The sequence below is a fragment of the Limulus polyphemus genome, unplaced genomic scaffold (genome assembly GCF_000517525.1).
Source record: "Limulus polyphemus unplaced genomic scaffold, Limulus_polyphemus-2.1.2 Scaffold1592, whole genome shotgun sequence".
Classification (NCBI taxonomy): Eukaryota; Metazoa; Arthropoda; class Merostomata; order Xiphosura; family Limulidae; genus Limulus; species Limulus polyphemus.
In genome coordinates this window covers 1,611-25,134 of record NW_013667202.1, presented here as the reverse complement: position 1 = coordinate 25,134, position 23,524 = coordinate 1,611, and the positions used below count along the sequence as shown (strand labels likewise).

The following is a 23,524-nucleotide window of genomic DNA, read 5'->3' as shown; positions in this document are numbered from 1 at the left end:
TTAACATACATAAGGTAACTGTAATTGAACACCAATTTCAGGTCAATGGGGTAACAGAAAAAAAAGCAGACGTTTACATTTTGTCCAGAGGTGTAGTTTGTTACGTATAAAAAGAATTTTGAACATGGAAATAAAATGATTATAAAAAGTCATTTTACATGCTTGACTACTCTAAGAAAGTTTCAAGTAGATTATGATTCTATTTTAATATTTTGTTTTTTTTGTGGTTAGATTTCTGAAAAAGGGAATTTACTGAGGAAAGCTACAAAAATATAACATTTCTTCATCTTTTTTCATTGTACCAAATTACACACTTTTGAGAATTCAGAAATGTTTAACAACAAAATATATTTGTACACTACTTCATGTTATATCAAAATATCTAAACTATACAATTTGAGAAGAGGATTGAAATACGTATTGCTGGCTGAATCAATAAATTCGATCAGCAATTCGATCATTTACTTTAATAAACTAAAAATTACTTTTTTATCGTTATTCAAAATCCCTGTGGGGTAGAAAATTTGCGCTATCCTGTAGTATTGTGAATACGATATAACAGGAGACAATCCTGAAACGTTTCCCGTTATTAGAAAGTTTCAACTCCAGAATGCTTGGTACAATAAATACTGCCACTTGTCTCTGTTCTTTCTTCGGAGTAAGACAATGAGATATTACACCGGACTAACAACATTTAAAATAAAAGCAAAAAAAGAAGAAAAAAAAACGTATTACCTGACTCAGCTATTTCTTGAATTTGTTTTCCTTGTTGATTTGCCATGAAACCCACGACAGAGAATATGGCAAAACCAGCATAAATACTTGTACAGCTGTTGCACAAAGCAATTACAATGCATTGCCTAAGAGAAAATATTGTAATCAGTCACGAAACTCACACATTAAATTTAAAAGAACACATAGTTTAACAAGTACATGATGTGATATGAGAAAGATAAAATGTTCTATTACTCCCAAAACAAAAAGAAAATGTGCCATCGAAGCTATCAACGGTAATAACACTGGTCCTCAGTTAGTCTTTTTATAATATATCTCAAACAAAACTCAATAGAATGGCTGAAACCTTGTTTTACTCTCATAAATGTTGATATTAGATTTTAAAAATGACTGATCCCAAAATTGCTATTTCAATCTCATAAGTACTAATAGTTAGAATAGATGACCTAAAATACCGCCTTGTTTTATTCTATCAGGTTCTACTCGTTAGCATAACGAGGCCATAAATTTGAATGGTAATTTTATCTCTTAAAATAACAAGATTCACAATTGCATCTTAATTTACTCTCTTAAAAACTATTCCTTAGGAAAATGCTCCCGCAATTGCATATTGTGTTCCTCTTTTAAATGCAACTCATTAGATTGATGAAAGTATTTTGATTTACCCAATAAAACATTAATTTTCACTCTAACTGGCCTGCACCTTGATAAACCCAAACAAACATTACTTTTCACAATAATCGGGCACTGAAATTCATATTGATTTACCTAATCAAACATTACTTTTCACACTAATTGAACATTGAAATGCATCTTGATCTCTTCTAAACTCATAATTTGGAAAGCTGGGCACAGAATTTTATTTTGTTTTACTTATTTAAAACATTACTCGTTAGAATACCTGGTCACAAACCTGCATCTTGTTACATACTCGTAAAGAGTAATTGTAAGAATATCTGGCCTCTAAATACACCTTAATTAACTCTCTCAAGCACGACTCATTAAAATATCTGAGCTATGAATGCATCTTGATTTATTCTCTTAAACAATACTTGTTAGGGTTAACAGGTTTACGAATTGCACTGTTTTTATTATTTTTTAAACACGGTTCACTTAAAAAAGTTTTCCAGAACTGCAGTCCAATTTATCCTCATAGATTCTGGTTACAGTAGCTGGTCATTAAATGAAAATGAAACTTGTTTAACTCTTTTAAACAGTATTTGTTTGAAGAACTAGGCCAAGAAATGTCTTTTGTTCTACTCTCTTCAACAACACTCAGAATATTTAGCTCACAAATAGATCTTGATACTGTCTTTAATACTTCTTATTAGAATAAATTGTCCCAGAATTTACTCGATAGAATAACTGTCACCTGAATTGCACCTTGTTTTACTCAGTTAAAAATATAATCGTTAGAAAAACGGGTCCCAGCTTTGCACCTTATTTTACTCTTTCATACACTAGTGACTATTCTTTAGAATAGTTAGACTTTAAATACACGTTGACTCACTTGCTTAATTAAACATAGCTCAGGAGAATAACTTGTTCCACATTTGCATGTTTCTGTACTTTCTTAAATAACTCTTTACAACAGCTCAAACCTGAATACAACTTGATTTGTTCCTTTAATTAACACCAGTTGTCAAAGTAACTAGTACCATAATTGTGTGGTACAGGAAAGTTCATGTGTTTTCTACTCTCTCAGATAATATTTCATTTTTCTCAAATGTTCCGTATGTTCTTTCAGTCCAGATTGGACATGGAAAGTCTTTCAAGTAACAAATTTTAACTTTGCTTCTTGCTACCTCTGTCTTGGACCTCATCTGCTAATTGAAAATTTAGTCAAGATTCACGCAGGTAAGATAGCACACAACGTTTTATTTTTGTTAGCGATTTGGGTAATGGCCCTCGGGCTTCTCTACACAAACGCGCTTAAGAATGAGAGGACAAAGGACATGTACAGAAGAGACTTATGGGTTCAAACCTGGCTTAAATTGTTATCGTATGTTTTATTTTCAAAGCCAGGTTCTCCTTCGTTTAGGATATTTTAGGAAGATTTTGCTGAACTTTTAAACCTAGACATGAAATGGAACTTTAATATTACTTTTGACATTGAATATATAATACAATTGAACTAGATATTAAAAAAAGATTATTCACTTTACTTTCCTTCAGAGCTTTTGTGAGCTTTCACTTTTATTATAACTTTAACCCTCTGTGCACAAATAGGTCAAAGTGTACAAAGTTAAGTTCAAAACTTCATTAAGCTACTTTATTTTCAATGTATGACAATACACTTAGCATTAAAACATAGTTTATAATTTAAAGCTTAATATTATATAAATTTTAATTGCTTAATTTCAAAAGAAGATATTTAAATAAATTCTCAATCTTCACTTGTTTGTGCCTACCGGCAAGACTTTTTGCTTTTCAGAGATTTTTTGTTTGTTTGTTTGAAGTTATGCACAAAGCTACACAATGGGCTATCTTGCTTTGCCCACCACGGGTATCGAAATCTGGTTTCTAGCGTTGTACGTCCGCAGACATACCGCTATGCCACTGGAGGGGGGGGGGGCTTTACAGAGATATAAGCAATAAAGTGAAGGTCACATGTTATACCCCTTGCATAACATCTTGCTTTCACAAACTGTCATAAATTCTCTCTGAAAATTTTCATTGGATTATTTGAAACCAATAGAAAACGAATATTTCAATTTATTGAGAGCTATGGGGCCTTAAGCCCTTTAAATGAGCAGATTTGAACATTTTGGCCTTGTTTTCTTTGCTTGCCGTCGTTGGAGTTTCGCATGACCAGATATTGGAATTCTTTAAGCCCCTTTTAGCTTAGTTAGAAAGCCAGAGAGTTATATTACTTTTAGAACATTCTATTTTATACGTGTGTCAATATTTCGTATTCTAAGTTGCATATTTGAATTTAAAAAACAAAATAATTCTGAGATCACATTGTCGTTACTGAGAGTTATTGCTCATCTTTGTCGTCGACTTTTAGCGCATGAGTTCAAAAGCTTGAAAAAGACAATATTTCATATGTAAGTACTAAATTTCTTGGGTCTTGTGTATATTTTTTTTTCTATTGTTGTAAAGTAACTAAAAAGTAATAATTAGAAACTTTTCGGATTAGTTAAAAAAATTTAAATGAAATTAAATACACAAAATACTCGTGATTAATGACAGCGCTCGCCAGGCGCGAACACTGTTGTGCAACTCTAAAGAAATAAAACTAAATGAAAAAAATATTAGGTTTGGCTGTAAAAATAAATAGTATTTAGTTCTCTGTTACAATGTGCAGTCATTCTAAAAAAAAAGAAGGGTAATTTATATTTCATACTTTTTTATGTGGTGGTTTGTTTTATAACAAAGCCCTGTTGGGCTATCTGCTGTGTCTACCGTGGGGGAATCGAACCTACGATTTTGGCGTTGCAAAACCGTACACTTAAATTTGTTTCATTCAGGGACGATGTGGTGGTTGCGAGATTGAGAAAGTGTATGGAGTCCATATATAGTGTTACGATAGAGAGAATAATAGATAAAATATAAAGTTTACTTTAAAAACTTTGATATTTATTTATGAGGTAATAGAGATTATGTATACGAAATTTGAAAATTGTAAAATGAAATAAAGTATTTCAATTTGAACATGAAAATCACTTTAAAGTCAGACTTGACAGAGTCTGAGTCAGGCTCCATAAATATAAAAATACTTAATAAAAAAAATCATATTTTTGTTGTGTACAAAAGACATTAAAAGTTGTAGTATCTATAGTCTTATGGTCACAAGGTCATCCAAAATTATTTATCTTGGACCCTACCCAATGCTAGAGGGTTAACTTTGTTCTAGAGGTTTAATAGAGTATTTTATTTCTACCTCATGGTGCAAGGCATCTTTGTATCTAAATTTAACTTTGGGTATAACTTAAATATTACAATTTGTAGTTTACCCTACGGGAGAGGGGGGGGGGGAGGCTGGACACGTGAAAAAAAGCGCAAAAAAAAGAAGTTTTAACTCCATTCTTTCACTCACCAGCCCAGCATAGCCACAACAGACCATCTTGCTACTGTTTCATTTTGTTTTTTCTTGTGATGATAACAATGTCTGTGATTTAGTTGTGTGCTAATAAAGATTATTCTCGTTCAGCATCTCTGATCCGTCGCTTTCTTCCTGATGAATTCAGTTAGAAATCAAAGAGATAAACAGACCCTGTAACTCGGTATTCTTTAATCCTCTAGTTAATAGTCCAAACTGACTATTTTGACGGAGATCTGCAAGCCGAGAAATTCCACAGGATAGTAAAGAAGATAAAATGTTGGTGCCTTGACCAAATAATATCATTGTTATGGAGGTATGTGTGGTCTCTGAGAATGTGACTGGATATAGTTGTACACTAAGAATAAGTGAAGATGGCTTTCTCGTCGGGAACACAGATGTATGGTCTGGAGGGGATGAGTCTAGAATTAAGGCAGAATGGCTTGTAGAAAGAGTAGCTAGATCCGTGAAAGTTCTTTCCTTTTGCCAGTGCAACAGAAGAACATCAAAGCCGCGAGCTTGAGATGTAGAAAAAGGTCTATGTAGATCATCCAGAAGGTTTATGAAGTTCTCACCTAGACAGTATAGGTGACCAAATGACTGAGGGTTTTCAGAGTGACATGTCATCCCAAGGAGAAAGACAAGACCTGCCAGTAAGTGAGATGGTAGACACTGTAAAAGGATACCAAGAAAGAACGGTAGCATGTTGCAAGCCTTTGAATCAGAGATGTGGTGCCATTGGCTGGTGAAAGCTGCCAACAGGAGATGACCTACTACCAGGTAGGATAAAGAGTCCTTGCCGATGACCACGATCTGTGGAGCAATAGAGATCCTTCCAGAAATCGGAGGAAAGGGGCTAAGGTCATTATGGGTCATATGCCAAACAGGTAGTTTGCAATGCAGGTAAATGATATATGTTCAGCAACTCAGTGAAATTCAGTTCCAGGGATTGTAGTTGATGCTTGACAGAGCATATGGCTTGTGGAATTTGCCTACCTGACAATTTCATCACTGTATGGAATTCTCTAGCCTGGGGTGGACCACAGGTCTACCACGAAGAAACCCACATTGAAACCACGTGAACCCTTAGTAAAAGTGAAGCAAACCTCTCCCCCATGTCCTGGAATATTCCAGACAGTCTACCACCTGAAGTCAGCAGATTCATGAACAGGCAGTGCTATGTCTGATGACGAATCTGCCCGACCCAAAGCTTGACTTGATCGAGTTGTCAATGAGGAGGGACAGATCAATTACAAGACAGCTGAGACAATAATGTTGGTTGAAAAAGTAATGGAGCAAACACCACCTTTTCAGTGATAGTGTGACAAAATTTGTGGGTCGCATTTTGTGACTTCCACTCAATCAACACAACTAAAATGGTCATGTAGTTGAAAGGTTATTGACATAGCATTCCTTATCTTCTGAGCCATAGGATACAATGTATGCCTTACGCTGTATGTTTTCTACTCAATTACCACTGTTGTTGGTCGAGAAACTGACAATAGAAAGGGCTTTGCAGCCCTTGCTTTACGTTCTCTCGTGCGATTTTCCATTGCAAAATAGCAGTCCAACATTTCATGAAAATTACTCATCCTTATCTGAGTTGCAATGTTTTCTCAAACCAACTATAGGGTTCTCAAAGACACTGTTACATTTAAGTGTGTACAACCCCTCCATATGCAGAGAGGGAGATGTGTTCTCTACAAATGAAGGTGGAAAATTGGATGACGTTTCAGTGGAACAGGTTTTATATATTTACTCTTTTATATGTACTTGTATTTATTGTATATATGTGAAGTATTGTCTATTGTGTATTAACACAAACCAAAAAATATTCATACTGACAACACCCAGTACAAATCAAAATACTCTTTAAACTTCAACTTAACCAAGTACACTCAAGCTAAATTGTTCACATAAAATACTTTGCATATACATATATTACAATACAAGAACATGTCAATTGCCCTATGAATAAGTTAAACACGTACAAATATACATGTATTTACAAAGTAATTTAAATTCATACAAAGATAAACCATTTAAAGAGAAATGCAGGTTATGAAACAGAACCCTTTATTCAAGACAACACTACAATACAATTACAAGTAAAACTTATATGTGAACATTCTGTTCATTTGTTTAGTTTGTTTGTTTGTTTTTGTGAAATTCAATATACAGTCCGTCGGCTGTCCGCATAGCGGTTGTTGAGGAACAGTGTGCTAGACTGTCCTCTCTTAATGTAAACAGGGGGAATGTGATGTGTAGTCGTGTTTTGTAGTATTGTTGGACAAGTGGTTTTGCCAGAATTAGGGAAGGCAGGGTCATCGTAGAGATAAAGAAAGAAGGAAATGTGGTACAGGACGGTACCATGCGTTTTCTATTCTCTTTTTTTAATTAGACTGATACAAAACATGGGATTAACATATTTCTCACTACTTACTTGTAAAAGTTGTTGTGAAAGCTGTTGTAACTGCCAAGGGCTATCATACTCCCCAAAGAAATGCCGAAGGAGAAAAAAATCTGTGTCCCAGCGTCAATCCAAACCTAAAGACAAAAATATACGACATTTCTAGATCCAAAAGAAAGAAAGCAATTCTTATTAACAATTAATGTTTAACAATCACAGCATACTAGCTTAGAAATGTTAAATACCTCTCCATCCAACAAGCGAGAGAAGTCAGGATACAGAAAATAAATTATTCCCTCCTTAGCACCAGGAAGGGTAACTCCTCTAATAAATAGTATTGTCAGCATAACGTAAGGAAACAATGCTGTGAAGTACGCCACCTGTAATTCATGTCAATATTGTTATTATGATTTTCAATAATGGAAAAAAACTTCATTACGCAGGTTAATTAGTTTTAAATTCCTTTTAATTTTAATATAGTGCAATATGCATCATAGAAAATTGAATAGACTATTTTATTTAGATCAATAAACTTAGCACTATATGTTGCCTCATTTCTAAAGTAAATAAAAAAATCAAAATTTTGATTATCGATTTTACGTAAATATGTATTACCAACAACTTGTGATTAAAAGGAATTTAACAACACAGAACAAAACTAAAAGACAACTTTAAGCTTAATAAGGCAATTGTATATAAAAACGGATTAGTAGTACAAATGTTGTAAATCAATATACAAGAAAATTATAATTTATAAGGCTTGAAAGTAATATATATATCACATTTTGGACTGTTTGGTATTATTTAAAATAATAACTATTTTAACTGTACATATATATTCTCAGAACCATTCATTTCATCTAAAACTGAGAGCACGTTTGCTGATCTAATAGCTATTTAGTTGTACTTATAATGAGATTAAAATAACATTTTTACTTAATAAATTAATATCTTAAACGAAACTTTACCTTTCCTGTAGATTTTACACTTTTCCATATGCAAAAATAGCAGAGAATCCACACCAACAAAAGACACAGAGCCAAGTCCCACTTTATAGTTCCCGGCTCATCAATGCCATTTGAGATTTTCAGAATCTTTCGTCTGTAAAGATAAAGTTACGAACATGAAAAGAAAAAAGAAACAATAGTAAGGCATGAACACATACAAAAAACAAAGGTAAATTTAATAAACGAAGATATAAAGGAAAAGACAAGTAGAAACGACAGTAAAAAAAATGATCACACACACACACTCAAATTCCAACTAATATTTAAATACACCACATTTTATCTCGTTCTGGTTTAAGTTAGATCTAGATTTAAAAAGTGATAGTTACACTTTTAGATAGATAGATAGAAAAATAATGTTAAATTAATATCAGAAAAATGCCTTTTTGTAGCCCAAAAGACTTTGCACAAAACTATCGAGGTTCTCATTCAAGAAAATGGGAGTTCTCGGCAAGTCTTGAAAATTGTATTAAGGCCCTTAGTGTGGAGAAACAATTAATAATACATTACAGCCGTGTTTCAGATGAAACATTCCAGAGAGCCGCTAGATGTAAAAATATAATTTAGTTTTCTCAGTCAGAAGAAAGTTTTACGTATGAATCACTGGCGTCTCCAGATGTGCCTATTACTAACGTTTTTTGTTTTTAAACACACGTCATCTTTCTTCATAACATGAGAATAAACTGTGGTAATCAAATAATAATGTATATTAACAACTTCGGTCTTGATAATACCCCTTGCATAGTTCACGTAAACCCACGAGAGGTTTTGCGTGAATTCTTAATTGTTCTGATGCTTTATGATGGGAATTACTTGTACTTGCTCTTTGTTTTCTGGCAGTCTCATTCCCAATAGAAGGTCTTCATCGACAATCAGAAGGAATGAGACTGCCAGAAAAATAGGTACCGTATGGTGTAGATCGAGAAAGAAAACGAAAAGAGTCTTTCTCTTTTCTACCTCCTGCGAGGCAGCCGGTCTCTACCTGAGGGGTCTGTGCCTCTCGGTGAAAACCGTGAGATTATCACCTAATACTCAACTCAACTTTTTGGTGTCTGACGAAGAATGTATGTAATTTCTCTTTTAGTAACACTTAAAAAAAAGTCAATGAGAACCAAGTTCTTCAACCTTTTTTTGTATGTGTGTGTGGTTAGCCAGGCTTACTCAAAACGAAAGAAAACACTTATTTATTAACTTTATCACATTCTACTAGATTTATATCAATATCTGTTTCATAGAATATATATAAAACATGTATACTTGGTCGATTTAGAACAAGATTTTAAAACACGCAAAAGAAAACTTTACGTTTCTACATCAGTCGAACATATTTTAAATTAAAATACCTGAAAAAATATAACTTCTTTCTTTAAGATGTCTAGTCTAGCACTTCATCCATAGTTATCACATACTATAGAGTTAAAGTTCACAAAGTACTATTTTAAAACAAGTAATTATTTTTGACTGATAGCCAAAACATACAAAACAAGAGAGAAATTGTAGGAAAAGTAAATCTAAACTAAGGTCAAGAAAATGTGAAACAATGCCTCCTGTGGATGTGGTGCTATTGTAAAATTCTGTAAAAGTACGAATCTTTTTTCAAACCAAAAATGTATCATTACTTACCGTTTTAGAAATGCAATCAATAAACGAGCAACAAAAATGTTTTTATCTGCTACTGGAAACAATGGAACTGTTTCTGAGTAATTTGATGATGCTGATTCTAAAAATCATGTTGAAAATTACTGATCTCTAGTTTTCGAGTTTTGATAGATTTAGATCATTTAGCTCTTCTTGTGTGATCAGATGAGGAAATTTATGTTGAGGTATAGAATTACTAGATGAAGAGGATGAAGATGATTCATTATTTTCTTCACGGGATAACTCTGTTTCCCAATTCGCTGATAAATGTGGCACTTGTTTCATTGCAGATGCAATGATATAGGATATTTAATGTATTGCTTAGTTTTGTCTGAATATCCAGAAACATTAGTCATGCAAAATAACAGTCAGTTAGATTATTTTTGGGCCCATGCCATATCATGGGAACTGCAAGTGGCATACTTGCTCTCTTCTGTATATTCAGCTATTGTGTTAAGCCAGATGTCCAAACTGTACAACATACGTGTGATGTGAAGCTCAATGTTTTTTTCTTTTGTCACCAATTTTACACCCAAGATAGTGGAAGTAAGCTACATTTACTTTGTGTGTGATGTATTTCCTTCATGAAACTGTAATATATTTTACACAAATGTAGCAGAAACTATTTGGGTGATTTTGGCACTTTTGGACTTTATTTGACTGGAGGCAGCCAGCATTTCAAATGATTTTTTAAAAAACATATATGCATTCATGTTTAAAGAACTAGAGTTTAAAAGATTTTAAAAACAAAGTTTTGCAGAATTTGATTATATCTAGGGTATGATGCAGGAAAGGAAATCGGACTTTGTTTTGACTCTGCGCGGAGCGAGGCGAAGTGACCAACTGAGTGAGTGAGAAGCAAATGAGAGAGAGACGTCTAACTCCGCCCCTTTTATGTTCAGTCGAGGATTTCGTCATTCCCGGGTGGAGCAGGTGAGCGTGGAAATGAAGCAAAAGTGGTCCAATTCACTACTGTTATATTGAGAATAAATAGCATATATGAGCAATGTATTTGGAATTTTACACCAATACAAATACAATCAATGTTTAAAGTTATCAAAAATGCACCTTTTTTACCCATTAAACTGTTCAAATAAACTTAATTCCACAGCATAAATCTATTGTACTGAGTTGATTGCGTGGCGTTTCATATGGTGCTGATAAAATATTGTGATATTACAATAACTCAAAATCTAGAGGTGATGGACAAGTTCTGACTACATTTTGAAATCAGCACGATCAAATTACCGCGAATCACTTGAGTCTTTTCCAGTAGCAAATTTTCTGCTGTCCAGTGTAATGCATTCCCTATGATTAGCATATCTAAGATAATTCAAGTGTATATATATATATATATACATATATTTAAGAGTATAACTTGTGCTTAGAGTAAATAGCGAAGTTCTATTCTGTACTTGTAAAACAAACAAAAAACAACCCTATTAATAATAGACAGTATGCCATCACGGCAATGTACTCTTTCGAGAAATCATTGTTACTTTGAAAATCATTACCAATTATACTTGGTGTAATGAAATGATAATCTTAGCCTACGAAAACTTGAATAATGCGTTAAGGAAATGAATGCTGAAATCCAACGAAAAATATAAACAGATTAAGTAGTTATTTGGGTATGATTGATAAAACATAAAGGAGAGAGGCTCGAAGAGTTAGTGATGATTACAATAAAAACATGAACGCCACCTACATTAATGTGACTATTTGTTTTTCTTTCTTGTGTAAAAACAGTTTCGAAAAGGAATAGCGTGAACGTAAATAAGCAAGCTTTATCCAAGAAATCAAGTACTCATTATAGGTGAACAAATAATGTGAAAAGTTAAGAAAAATGGAGAATAAGAATATACAGTGTGAGTCCCCCCTTTCCAAACAAAAAAACAAACTAGTAGAGTCAATAAAGAAACTATTTCTTTGTTGCGGCGAGCCAGACTTGAGGGATGATGTGATCTAACCTAAAACCTGATACTTTCATTGTCAAGCAATGGTATAAAGCATATAGTAAATAAAAACACATTGAAGGCGTATTATAAAAACATGAACTCGAATGCACATGTTTTACACGTTTTATGATTTGAATCTCAAGAAATAAACTCGCATTTTGTGCATGATCTATTTTTCTTACTATTAGTTGCCGCCCAGCGGTATGTCTGCAGACTTACAACGCTAGAAACCGGGTTTCGATACCCGCGGTGAGTAGAGTACAGATATCCCATTGTGTAGCTTTGTTCTTAACTTCAAACAAACTCAAATACTATGAGTTCATTTCTTCTGCAAAAAATCACAAGTAACACTTCGACATATGATATTGATAGGCTTTCATAAAGTCATTAAGGAATTAAAAACAACAAATAAATTAGTATGTAAAGTGAAACATAAAGCTTGGAACATGTAACAAAAACTCTTTATGGCTACCCAGTAGTGTCAGCATTCACCATCTTTGCGCTAAGTCTATGATAGAAACTGTCACCTAGTGGAACTTTATGTGGCTTTCGAAATAAAAGTGTATAAATGTTTCGTTTGTTATGTTTTCACGCATTAGAGGGTTATTACAGGGATATCTGCACTAGCCGTCCCTAATTTAGAAGTAATTGACAGAGAAGGCAGATATTATTCAACATCACTCACTGCCAACTCTTGGGCTACTCTTTACCAACGAATAGTGGGATTGGTTATCAAGTTATAAAGTAATTACATCAAACCAAATTTGGGTCTCTGCTGTGTCTTACGCGAGGAATGGAACTCCGGATTTTAGCGTTGTAGGTCCATAGACTTACCACTGTGCCATCGGAGAACAAACGTTAAGCGAGCCGCTTAGAACTGTCAACATTTAATCATTAGACAATTTTACTTGTTCAGAAAATTATGAGTGATTAACCTGTGACTTCAAACAAAATACAAACGGAGAAAACTTTTGATTTAGTTTTATAAGGTGAAAGTGAAAATCAACTTACTTACTAGTTTTTCCTATTATTCGCTAGTTTAAAAAAATACTAGCTTTGGTTTAAGAGAAAAATAGTTTAGGTTACAGAAGATTTGTTTGTTTGAAGTTAAGCACAAAGCTACACAATGGACTATCTGTGCTCTGCCAACCACGGGTATCGAAACCCAGTTTCTACCGTTGTAAGTCCGCAAACATGCCGCTGTGCTACTGGGGGGCATTTTACAGAAGAGACAAACGTATAACAATGTGATATGTCTAACCAGGATATTGGGAAATTTACGGTTTGGGTGTTATTCAAATTTTTTATCTGAGTTTCTTCTCAATCATTTACTCTCACAATCGATATCACTAGTAAATCTAAATACATGATGCTTACTTAATTAATGTCAATTTGTCTATTGTTGTTGTTTTTACTTTAAAATGCGACATTTGTGTTGTCTTTCTAAATTCGGTTGATTTTGGGGAACGTCACTCCTAAGCTAGATTAAAGTCATTCATTTCCCATTTAGTTCTTTGAATGTAAAACATCTTTCTATTGTTTCCAGTGTTTGTGTGTTTCCTCATTGATAGATACTTTAATTGCTGCAGAGGCTTAGAGAACAGATACCAAGTGCATCCGGAATCCCACTGCTGTTTACGAAGTTTTCTTTATATAAGAATTAATTATCAGAAATTGGCAGAATCTTGTGCATATTAGGGTACAGAAAAAAAGCACTAAAACCATTGCATGTACTTCCAGTTGTATGTTTTATTATTTTCATCAAAGGTAATTACTCCCAGAACTCCACAACTGCGTCCACTGTTTTGCGTGTTCCATCAGTTGTGTGGGTGTTTTGTTGAAGAACAATAGCAGGAACAGACACGTTGGAAGAAGTTGGATTAGGTGTTCCATTCCAACAGTTCTCAGTGTTCCATTCGTTGTTACACGAAACCCACGGTAACACTGACGTAAATGAATGAAACAGGTACAGAACAGTCCAGCTCAAAACGATAATATAATAGGTATTGAGGAAGAAACAGATCACAGATGTTCCATATCCGATACCTAGAGAAAAGAACAACTATATAAACAATATTTTATCTTCAAGTTGAAAATATCGTAGAAAGAGAAAATATGTCAGCATACTTAAGGGACGTTTTAGGAACTAATAATACGAAAATGCAATATCGTATGTATCATTTACTGTGGACTTTCATTAAATAGCAACTAAAAAATTTTAGTACATTGTATTATAGTTCATAGTTTTTAAAATTATCATATCAAAACTAAGAATAATGTTTTAAAAAAAATAATGTGTAAAATAATAATGCACAGTTGTGCGGGTTTTTTCAGAGAGCAGATGCCGCAAACTTTTTCTTTTCAGTTTGTTTGTTTGTTTGTAATTAAGCACAAACCTACACAATGGGCTATCTGTGCTCTGTCCACCACAGGTATCGAAATCCGGATTCTAGCGTTGTAAGTCCGCAGACATACCGCTGAAAAAAGAGCGTCATAAAACCAAGCAGAGGAAAAAGAACAAATTAAAAATATAGAAATTTAAAAATAGAATATACCAATTTTTGGTTTATTAATAAAGAATAACAAAATAATCAATCACATCTGTAGTTCAGCTTTAGAAATAATTCAGTGTTGGGTTAATAACCTATAATATTTAAGAGAAATCATCATATACAAAAACTATAAGTTATAAACATAAAAAGGCCAGCATAACAAATAATTAAAACAACAACAATAAACGTTATAAGCAAACGCCTAAATCTACTATTGTTAGATACCACGATATATCTAAAGTAAAATTAGTTTAAGATTTCACTCAAACTATCTTGAGTAGAGAAAGAAGAAATCAAAATATTTTCAATAACATTGGTTTTGTAGACTTTAGTTGATGATGCAACCAAAGATTATAAGACATGTAATAAATATATTTCATTACTCAGTCAGTTGGGTATTATTATCGTTGTCAGTTTGTAATCAAGCACAAAGCTACACAAAGGGCTATCTGTGTCATGCCAACCACGAGTATCGAAACCCGCTTTCTAGCATTGTAAGTCCGCAGATACACCGTTGTGCCACTGGGGAGCTCTTATCGTAGTTTAAGAGGTTTCTGACCATGAATCTAACTTACATAGACAGCCCAGCCTACGAGATTTAAATTAGGTCTAATCTAATTTGCCAAGTATTAATAGAAAACAGTCCCGCTAAAATTAAATTATACAAACAGTTTAAATATACATCATATAATAAAAATATTAAAATATTAAAAAAAAATGCTTAAGAAAAAACTAACGTTAGCAACGATAGAACCGGAATGAAAAAAATGTCTGATAGTGGGTTGTGGAAAAAAAATGAAATATTGATTAGGAAATTAAATGAACAGAACGAAAGACTACTGTATAAATTTTTCATTTTTACCTAAAATGATTAAGTCAACATTATATACATTTTAGATTTTAGGAAAATGTTAAACAATGAGAGATAAAGGATGAATCTATATATGTGTGTTGTTATTCACCTTTAAAGAGAGGACAGAGATCCCACACGGTTATTCCTCCCTGACTGAAGTACTGACCCAAGGCTATCTCCATTAAGAAGACTGGTATTCCTCCAGTAAGTAGGCAGATACAATAAGGAACCAAGAAAGCACCTATAGAAAATATTGCAATGTAAGCTGCATTTTCGGAAGATATAACAATGTAACTTGTACCTACAGAAAATATTACACTGTAAATTTCGTCTACAAAAAGTATTACATAATTATTATAATACACGTTAGTAGTTATCAGAACACTTCAGACATAGTGCGCTGATTGGCTACCTCAGATGATAGGGGCGGGGCTAGACGAAGGCCTCATAGTGTCACGAAGTGGCACCAGAGGGCGCGTTTCCAGGATTATTCCCATTAAATCATGGTTTGAGTGTTATTCATCATAGGGTATATTGCTAGAGGATGGAAGTGGGTGTGACATCATAGTTATAGTGTTACTCACCAAAAGTTGTGTCGCTATAGGTGGATGCTGTCACTTGGCAGACAATGTTTCTATTAGTGGATGCTGTTGCCATGGTTTTATAGGTGGATGATATAACTAAAATCAGTACTCCTATATTACTAGGGATAGTTTTACTGTAGCTGAATAGTTCAGTATGATGATAAGCTCACCATAAGATGTCTCAACACATCTAACATGTGAACCTTTTATCACTTCTATATTTTATATTTATCATACCTACTGTCTAGCTTTTATGATCTAAACAATGAGACGATTGTATTTTTAAGTATCGATTGCTGTTTAACATACATCATCAACATTGTAGTCTATAAATACTTATATGTCCTAAAAGTTACAAGTAAATCTATTAACTGAATGAGATAGTTAATATATCTTATTGTTTCAGATAGTATGCAGTGTATTACATATGCCAAGTAAAAAAAGTTTTTATCACACATAATATCTTAATTTTTCCATTATTTGAACAAGGCAAATATTATGGCATACCCAATAATTTACCTTACATACTTTTACAATTAGATGTCACTTGACATAACATACAATTATCTTTCCTGAAAAGGTTTAGTCACACCCAATGTTTCGCTTCTATAAATAAAACCATTATTTGAATAATTAAGTTACATTAATGTTCCATAATTTATTGTGTTTTTTTATTAATTTAAGTATTGATGTAGTAAATATTTAATGTACTGTAGTTTCTGATTACAGTTTTTGCTTCTATATTTAATTTGAATGACACTTTTTGCCTTTTCTGATGCTTTATATGTAAAACACTTATCACCAATTCATTTATTTACATTTCTATAATTAATATAATGTATAACATACTTTTATATCTATTTGCCCTGAAAAGGACGCTTATTGAAATATCTAAGTAATATAAAATAATTTCATGTTTAGTTTTATGAGTTGATTTGTTTTACTAAAGTTTAGTTTTAAAGGAACTACGTAAATAATCATGTTTAACCATTACTATTGTAGAAAATTATAATCTTACCATTGTGTAGAAATTTTCACATATCTTTGTTTAGAGCTTGTTTCTTGATTTGGAACTTTACACATAATGCTGACTAAAACTATTTACATATAGGTGTTCTTCAAAAACAGACCAAAAGCTTGATAAACTCTGGTTTTAGGAATAGGAGTAAATTGTTCAAAAAGGAATATATACTATTTTTTTCTGTCGAACTTTTCATTTCGAAAAAAAAGAGCATATACCAGACACTAACTAACATGCGCAAACAGTGACTCAGTGGCAATTTCATTCTGACTCATAACGGGCTGATCTCATGTTAGCATGTGACCCCTATGGCTTTTGACACAGCCTAACTGGTTAAAATATATTGAGTGAACTGTTTTAGCATAAATAGCATATTATAATCTTACTCTATACTGATTCTAATGAATATCAGTTTAAATATTTGTTGACAAATCAGAAATTCTATTTCAGTAACTTTTTAAGTTTTCACTTTATGTATACTATAACATTTAATCATATTAGTTTACCAAAGAATTAGGTAACCAATTAAAGACACAATAGTCTGTTGCTGCCTGCTACTATCTCAGTGTCATGGTTAAGCCTACAATTGGACAGTGCAGCTAACATAATGAGCCATCTACATGGAGTAGAAACACAACTGACGGCTAAAAATCCTGATGCCATCAAGGTTCAGTGTTTTGCACACTGTTTAAACTAGTATCTTCAGGATGCAGCCACGACAAGTGTGATTGTGAGAGATTCACTTGGTTTGATCGTGGAGATTAAGTGCCACCTCATCTTTGCTTCTATGTCAATGTATAGCCATCAGAGGATATATACAAATGGAGAATAATCTGAGACAGCTGTTGAACCTCATATTAGAGGACGACTCTCCTAAACTGAAAGACTGGATTATTAATAGAGAGTACACATCACCTGACATTATGAATGAATGCATCATACTAATAGGCCATAGAGTTATACTGGGCATATTGCAGAACATCCAGGAGATAAATACTTTGTCACTCTTTCAGAATAAATAAGGGACAATGACAACTACGAGCAGTTGGCAATATACATACATTAGGTGGATCAAGACTTCATCATTCATGTAGACCTGATTGTAATGGTATTTGTTGACAACACTGATGATACCTCATTGACCATGGTAACTAAAGACACACTAATCTGATGCTGCTGCCACTGCCTCAGTTAGTTTAATTTAATTACAGTAGAAACACAAGCTGAGGGATGAAAATCCCGCTGCCATCAAGGTTCATTATTTTGTACACTGTTTAAACTAGTGTTTTCAGGATTCAGCCATGACCTGTATGATTGTGAAAACTCACTTAATCTGGTCAAATGATTTACAAGTCACTGAAGTGGCAACTCATTTTTGCTAACATGAAGTGGGAACTGTCACCCTCTGCCCAACAAGATCGACTGTTCACACACACACATTCCAATCTGCACTTGATAACTATGATGCACAGATCCAGACTTCCACTGAAGGTAACAAAATCTCTTACAATAATTATGAAAGGCATGAAGGAGGTGTATTCGTGCAGATGGAAATATTTGACACCTTGTTTGGTATAAAACTGTGTCACTTGATCTTTGGTGCCACTGAGCAAGTGTCATGTGCACTGAAAAGATAAGACATAACTGTAAAGGAAGGGATCAACTAAGCATAGCTTGAAAAGCATTTCATGCTGAAGACATTGGGGTGATACCTGCTTAAAGCATTTCCTTGAAATAGTCACAGAAGAAGCAGAGGACCACACCAGCGAGCTCTGTATTCCCTGTCAAAGATTTCTGCTCAGAATATTAGATTCAAGGTCAGATTCTAACGTGTTCCACTCGTCTGTAGATTACTACAGAAAGATCTATTATAAAGTTTTGAGTTTATATCTCTATTTGAAAACTCCAGGTAGAATTTATCTTTTTTCAATAAGGTCATAAGTACATGTAAAGTGATTTACAGAAGACAGTACTTGAGTATATCATAGTAATACATTTTGTAATCAATTCTGTTGACTAATACTTTAAAAAAAATTATACATAAATTTCAGCATCTTGTAAAATATTTGTAATTTCAACTACTTAGAAGTAAAAATAAAATATGATAAAAATAAAGGTTTTGTTGGAAAGACCCAACACACATGCTCATCTATGCAACTGCAATACACAATTCAGTCCCCTGAGCTTGAGGTTCGTTATATATGATGCCTATGGTTTGGAGTTTGGTTTACATGAAATTCTGGTTTTGAATTTTTTTTTCATAGTATATTACTCAAACGAGTTTCATCTGTAGGAAATATTACCATACCCCTAGCACCTGCAGAATATTTTGCCATACCTTCACCTACACAAAATACTATGTGGATTAAAGCTATAGAAAATATTATCTTGTAAATTACACTTATAGATAATAGATATTGCTTTAATGTAAATTGTGCCTACAGAATATGTTATGTATGTTTCACCTAAATACTCCCCCACACACACACTTATACATGCACTAGCTCAGTGGTAAGTCTGCAAGCTTATAACGCTGAAAGTCGGGTATCGATACCCACAATGGGCAGAGAACAAATAGCCCATTGGGTAGCATTGTGCTTAACTACAAAAACTCAAAATCACCTAAACACAATATTATCTTCTAAGACAGATAATATTATGTAAGTTGCGTTTCCAAAAAATTTCGAGTTTATTAGTATTTTATTTTTTCTTTGTTCCATAATTTTTCTACTTTCAAAATAGCCACAAAACACTTAATCAATAAAGTATGATCTGGAAATTTCATGTGTAAGGCCACTGTTTCACTTAGACCTGTGAAATTATGTTCTTACATTCAGGTTGCTTCGTTTTTGTTTTGCTCTGAAGTTAACATTTATGGACTGCAAGTTAATCAATGAACAACAATTCCACAACGAATAAAGTTTTTACATCGAGTGTTTCTACACCTAGTCAAAGTAAATGTTGACTCTGTTAACAGGGAAATTAAATTCTTTATCTAATAATTATTTAATTAACAATATATTTTATGCACTAATATATTACAAATATATATCTATACATTAACATTTTCATTGATAAATTATTATTTTTAGTTGTCTTAGAAGCAAGTACTGAACATGAAACAATGTAATGTGTCATGTAAGTCTTAACGATAAGTTACCAAGTCTTTACATCAAAAGTGTTTTTTATTAAGCACAAAGCTACATAATGGACTATCTGTGCTGTGCCAACCACGAATATTGAAACCCGAATATTAAACACAAATATTTTAGCTTTATGGGCTTTCAGACTGAGCTAATGGGGGGTTACATCGAATGATTGGTTACCTAATCAAATTAAATGTTACCTTTGTTATTCGGTCAATTACATGTCTTATTTAGCTATTACTACATTAACATTGTATTTTAGGCACTTGCATATTACAGCTATATGTCTATATTAGCTTTTACACAAATGAACCCAGCTGGTTATAAAAGGTCAAAGATCATACGTACATTTAACAAGCTTCAATCATACTTTTGTTATTTTAAAGATATGTCTCCTTTTCTAAAGGTAATTCTACTTTGGATGCTAGCATGCACCTGGAAAATTTATTTGAAAAAAAATTATATAGAGATTAACGTTACACAAAGTAGCACCTTGATAGAGATTTTAACAAATCTATACCATGAGCCTTTAAGTCTCTCTCTCATGGTTCAGTTGCCTAAAAAGGTCTTTCAGGTTGTTAGCTAGCTCTCTCTTTTGATTTTTTTATTTCATTCCACAATATTTACTGAATGATGCCCTGTGGGAAAATAGCATTTATTTTATTGAGTTTTATGAAGTAAAGTAAAAACATATGAAGCGATTTGTTTCATTTGTCTGAATTGCCAAATGGGATGTAGACTCCGATTACCTGATGTTACCCAGTATCCTCAATATTTGCAAAAAATTACATCATGGTATTCTGGCATTTTGGAAACACTTCACAGGAGTCAAAATGGTTCTAATTAGTTCTTTTTTTAAATATTAACACAAAAAAAACATAGACAATAAAATCTAATATTGTATATCTCTAATTTAGGACTAATGTTCTAAAATGTCGAGATAATCAGTCTAAAATTGTATTAAAATAGAAAATATAAAAAGTGTAAGTCTAAAGACACATTATATAAAGAACCTTTTAAGCATAGATGCATTAGAAGCTCTAAGGTAGCTAAACTCTGTCATTGATCTCACGATCAAACTGAATTTATATAGCCGAAAATTACAGTTATCGTTTACTCACATCACAAAACAGCTTATCATCTCCACGGTAATAAAGGAAACTAATCATTTCTAAAATAATACACTGACGGCATTTCACATAGAGAAAAAGAAAACTCACCTCCTCCATTTTTGTAGCAAAGATAAGGAAATCTCCACACATTTCCAAGACCGACAGCATAGCCGATGCAAGATAGTATAAACTCGGTCTTGTTTTCCCATTTTCCCCTCTCACGGTATTCTGACATTTTAGGAACACTTCAAGGGAGTTTAAATTTTTCCAATTAGTTCTTTTTTAAATGTTAATCAAACAAAACCACACACAACAATAGTTCCCTGTTTTTTTACTTCTAAAAGTCAGAATACTTTAATGTACTTTCTTTAAATTAAATTTACTACTATGACTAGAATTTCAAGATCGGTTTTTTAAGAGACGTGTATAATAAAATTTACAGTACAATAAAAAAACGGCCATGTAATTTTTTTTAAGTAAAAATATGTCATTCAAGTTGAAAATTTGAATCATCCTGTTATAACTGAAATTGTTGTAAGCAGTTTAATTATAAGGATGCAACAACATAATCTACCAAAACATTTAAATTGTGTATTTTCTATTGAATGCTACGAAATTTTTTTCTATGACAAGACATCAGTTAAGCAGAGTTAGGTTTAGCTAGTACAGTATACAACAACAAAACATTTCGATATATCATATCCTTATTTAATGAATAGGTTCAGGCATGCACTCGTGGTTAGGGTACTCGACTCGTAATCTGTGCGTCGGGAGTTCAAATCCCTGTCACCGAACTTGTTTGCCCTTTCAGCAGTTGGGGCGATATAATGTTACTTTCAATTCCACTATTTGTTAGTAGCAGCCCAAGAACTGGCAGTGAGTGGTGTTGACTAGATGCCTTCCCTCTAATCTACCACTGTTAAATTAGGGACGTCTAGGCAGATAACCCTTGAGTAGCTTTGTGCATAATTCAAAACACACCAAATCAGTTTATTGAATATGGTTGCTAAGTTAATCAATCATATTCTCATAATATACATAAATGAGTGAACTTATAATTTCTCGACTATGAATAGTGTAAGCAAGAATACTGTAACTTAGTCTGACCTATGCCATTTAGAAATGTCAAATCCAAGGTCAACAGTAATTTTTTGTCAGCTTCTGCAGTGGTGTTTATGACTTATAGTCAGAATTGGTGACTACCACAATCAGAAAGTGAAATTTCAAAAGAAATATGCTGGCAAATGCTAACTAAGTAGAAACAGACTGTGTACATAAAATGGATCTTTCTAATCAACATTGAAAAAAGTAAATTATAAATTAATAGGAAGTATTTATAGCACTTTTATTTATTTTCAAAACATTATCTCACTACAAGTTGTTGGAAATCTCTGTTCCACCAGCATTTGTTCACCAGCTGTGTTAGATATACACGACTGTTTTTATATAAATTTAATTCGAGAGTTATGATTTAAACAGTTATATAGCGCTAGTGTTAAATTTACTTATTTTTAGGAGCGATGGTTTATCGCAAGCATATTTACGTAACAGTTTACGAAACGTACATTGTGTGGTTCAGTTGTTGTGAATTGGTGATTGTTATATTACTGTGTCATGTTACTAGAACCTTCTAAGTTTTTCATTGTTTGAATTGAGTATTAGTGCGTCATAATATATTATAGTTTGTGGAATGTTCTAGGCCTCTTGGTGTATAAATATGCATTGAAAATTTAGTTCAATAGATAGACTTTGACTGCATGATTGTGAGTTTAGACATAAAGAGCATATAGTAGCGATTTATAAAGTGAAATCAAAGATTGTATTGTAATAACAGAGTAAAGAATAATAACTTGGCTTGTTAATTGTCTTCTAAAGTAATTGAACCAGCCTGTGTGGTATTTGAGAAATAAAGAGATAATTATTTAAAGCTTTGGATACAGCTGTGATAACCAAGAGTGTAACAAACATTTGTATATACGTTTGACTTGTTTTAATATATTATTTAAAAACAAGTGGACTGCAAGATGTTTGTTTATTGTTGACATTTATCGCTAACAAGTCACAGACACCTACTGTAGATAATATGGCCCATAAATAAAACATGACAAGCTGCTTCGACAATCACTTGCCTCTTCTCCCCCAACTCTGTTATTACTTGTGACAAAAGTGAGCGATCAAGACCAGTTCCATCAGCCCCAAAATGCCGTACAGTTATGCGATCTTGGTTCTGCTCACTAGAATGGCATCTATCCAATACAGATTTGCCCCTTTGATGTATGAGTCCATGGAGGTCAATAGACTCTCTAGTAACAAAAATAATAGAAACAAAGAAATTTGTCAAAAATCAAAACAGAAGAGATCCCCATCTAGATCTCCTCAAAAACCTAAGTGAAAATTACCATGCTGTAGAGTGAAAGTATTGAGGATTTTATACTAATTCAAGTAAAATTAAGGCTGTAATCA

General features: G+C 33.1%; 1 protein-coding gene across 1 annotated transcript in view; it reads right to left on the bottom strand.

Moving 5' to 3' along the window:
• LOC106464230 (sodium- and chloride-dependent GABA transporter 2-like) overlaps window positions 1-21,296 on the bottom strand; it is a 42,444-nt gene extending 21,148 nt beyond the window's left edge. Inside the window, exons 1-7 of the mRNA XM_022391934.1 lie at window positions 21,170-21,296; window positions 15,308-15,439; window positions 13,569-13,839; window positions 8,159-8,291; window positions 7,436-7,570; window positions 7,224-7,327; window positions 736-860 (exon numbers count right to left, since the gene is read on the bottom strand). Of these exons, the coding sequence (XP_022247642.1) occupies window positions 736-860; window positions 7,224-7,327; window positions 7,436-7,570; window positions 8,159-8,291; window positions 13,569-13,839; window positions 15,308-15,439; window positions 21,170-21,296 (1,027 nt within the window). The remainder of the gene's footprint in view (window positions 1-735; window positions 861-7,223; window positions 7,328-7,435; window positions 7,571-8,158; window positions 8,292-13,568; window positions 13,840-15,307; window positions 15,440-21,169) is intronic.
• Between the last annotated feature and the right edge of the window lie 2,228 nt (window positions 21,297-23,524).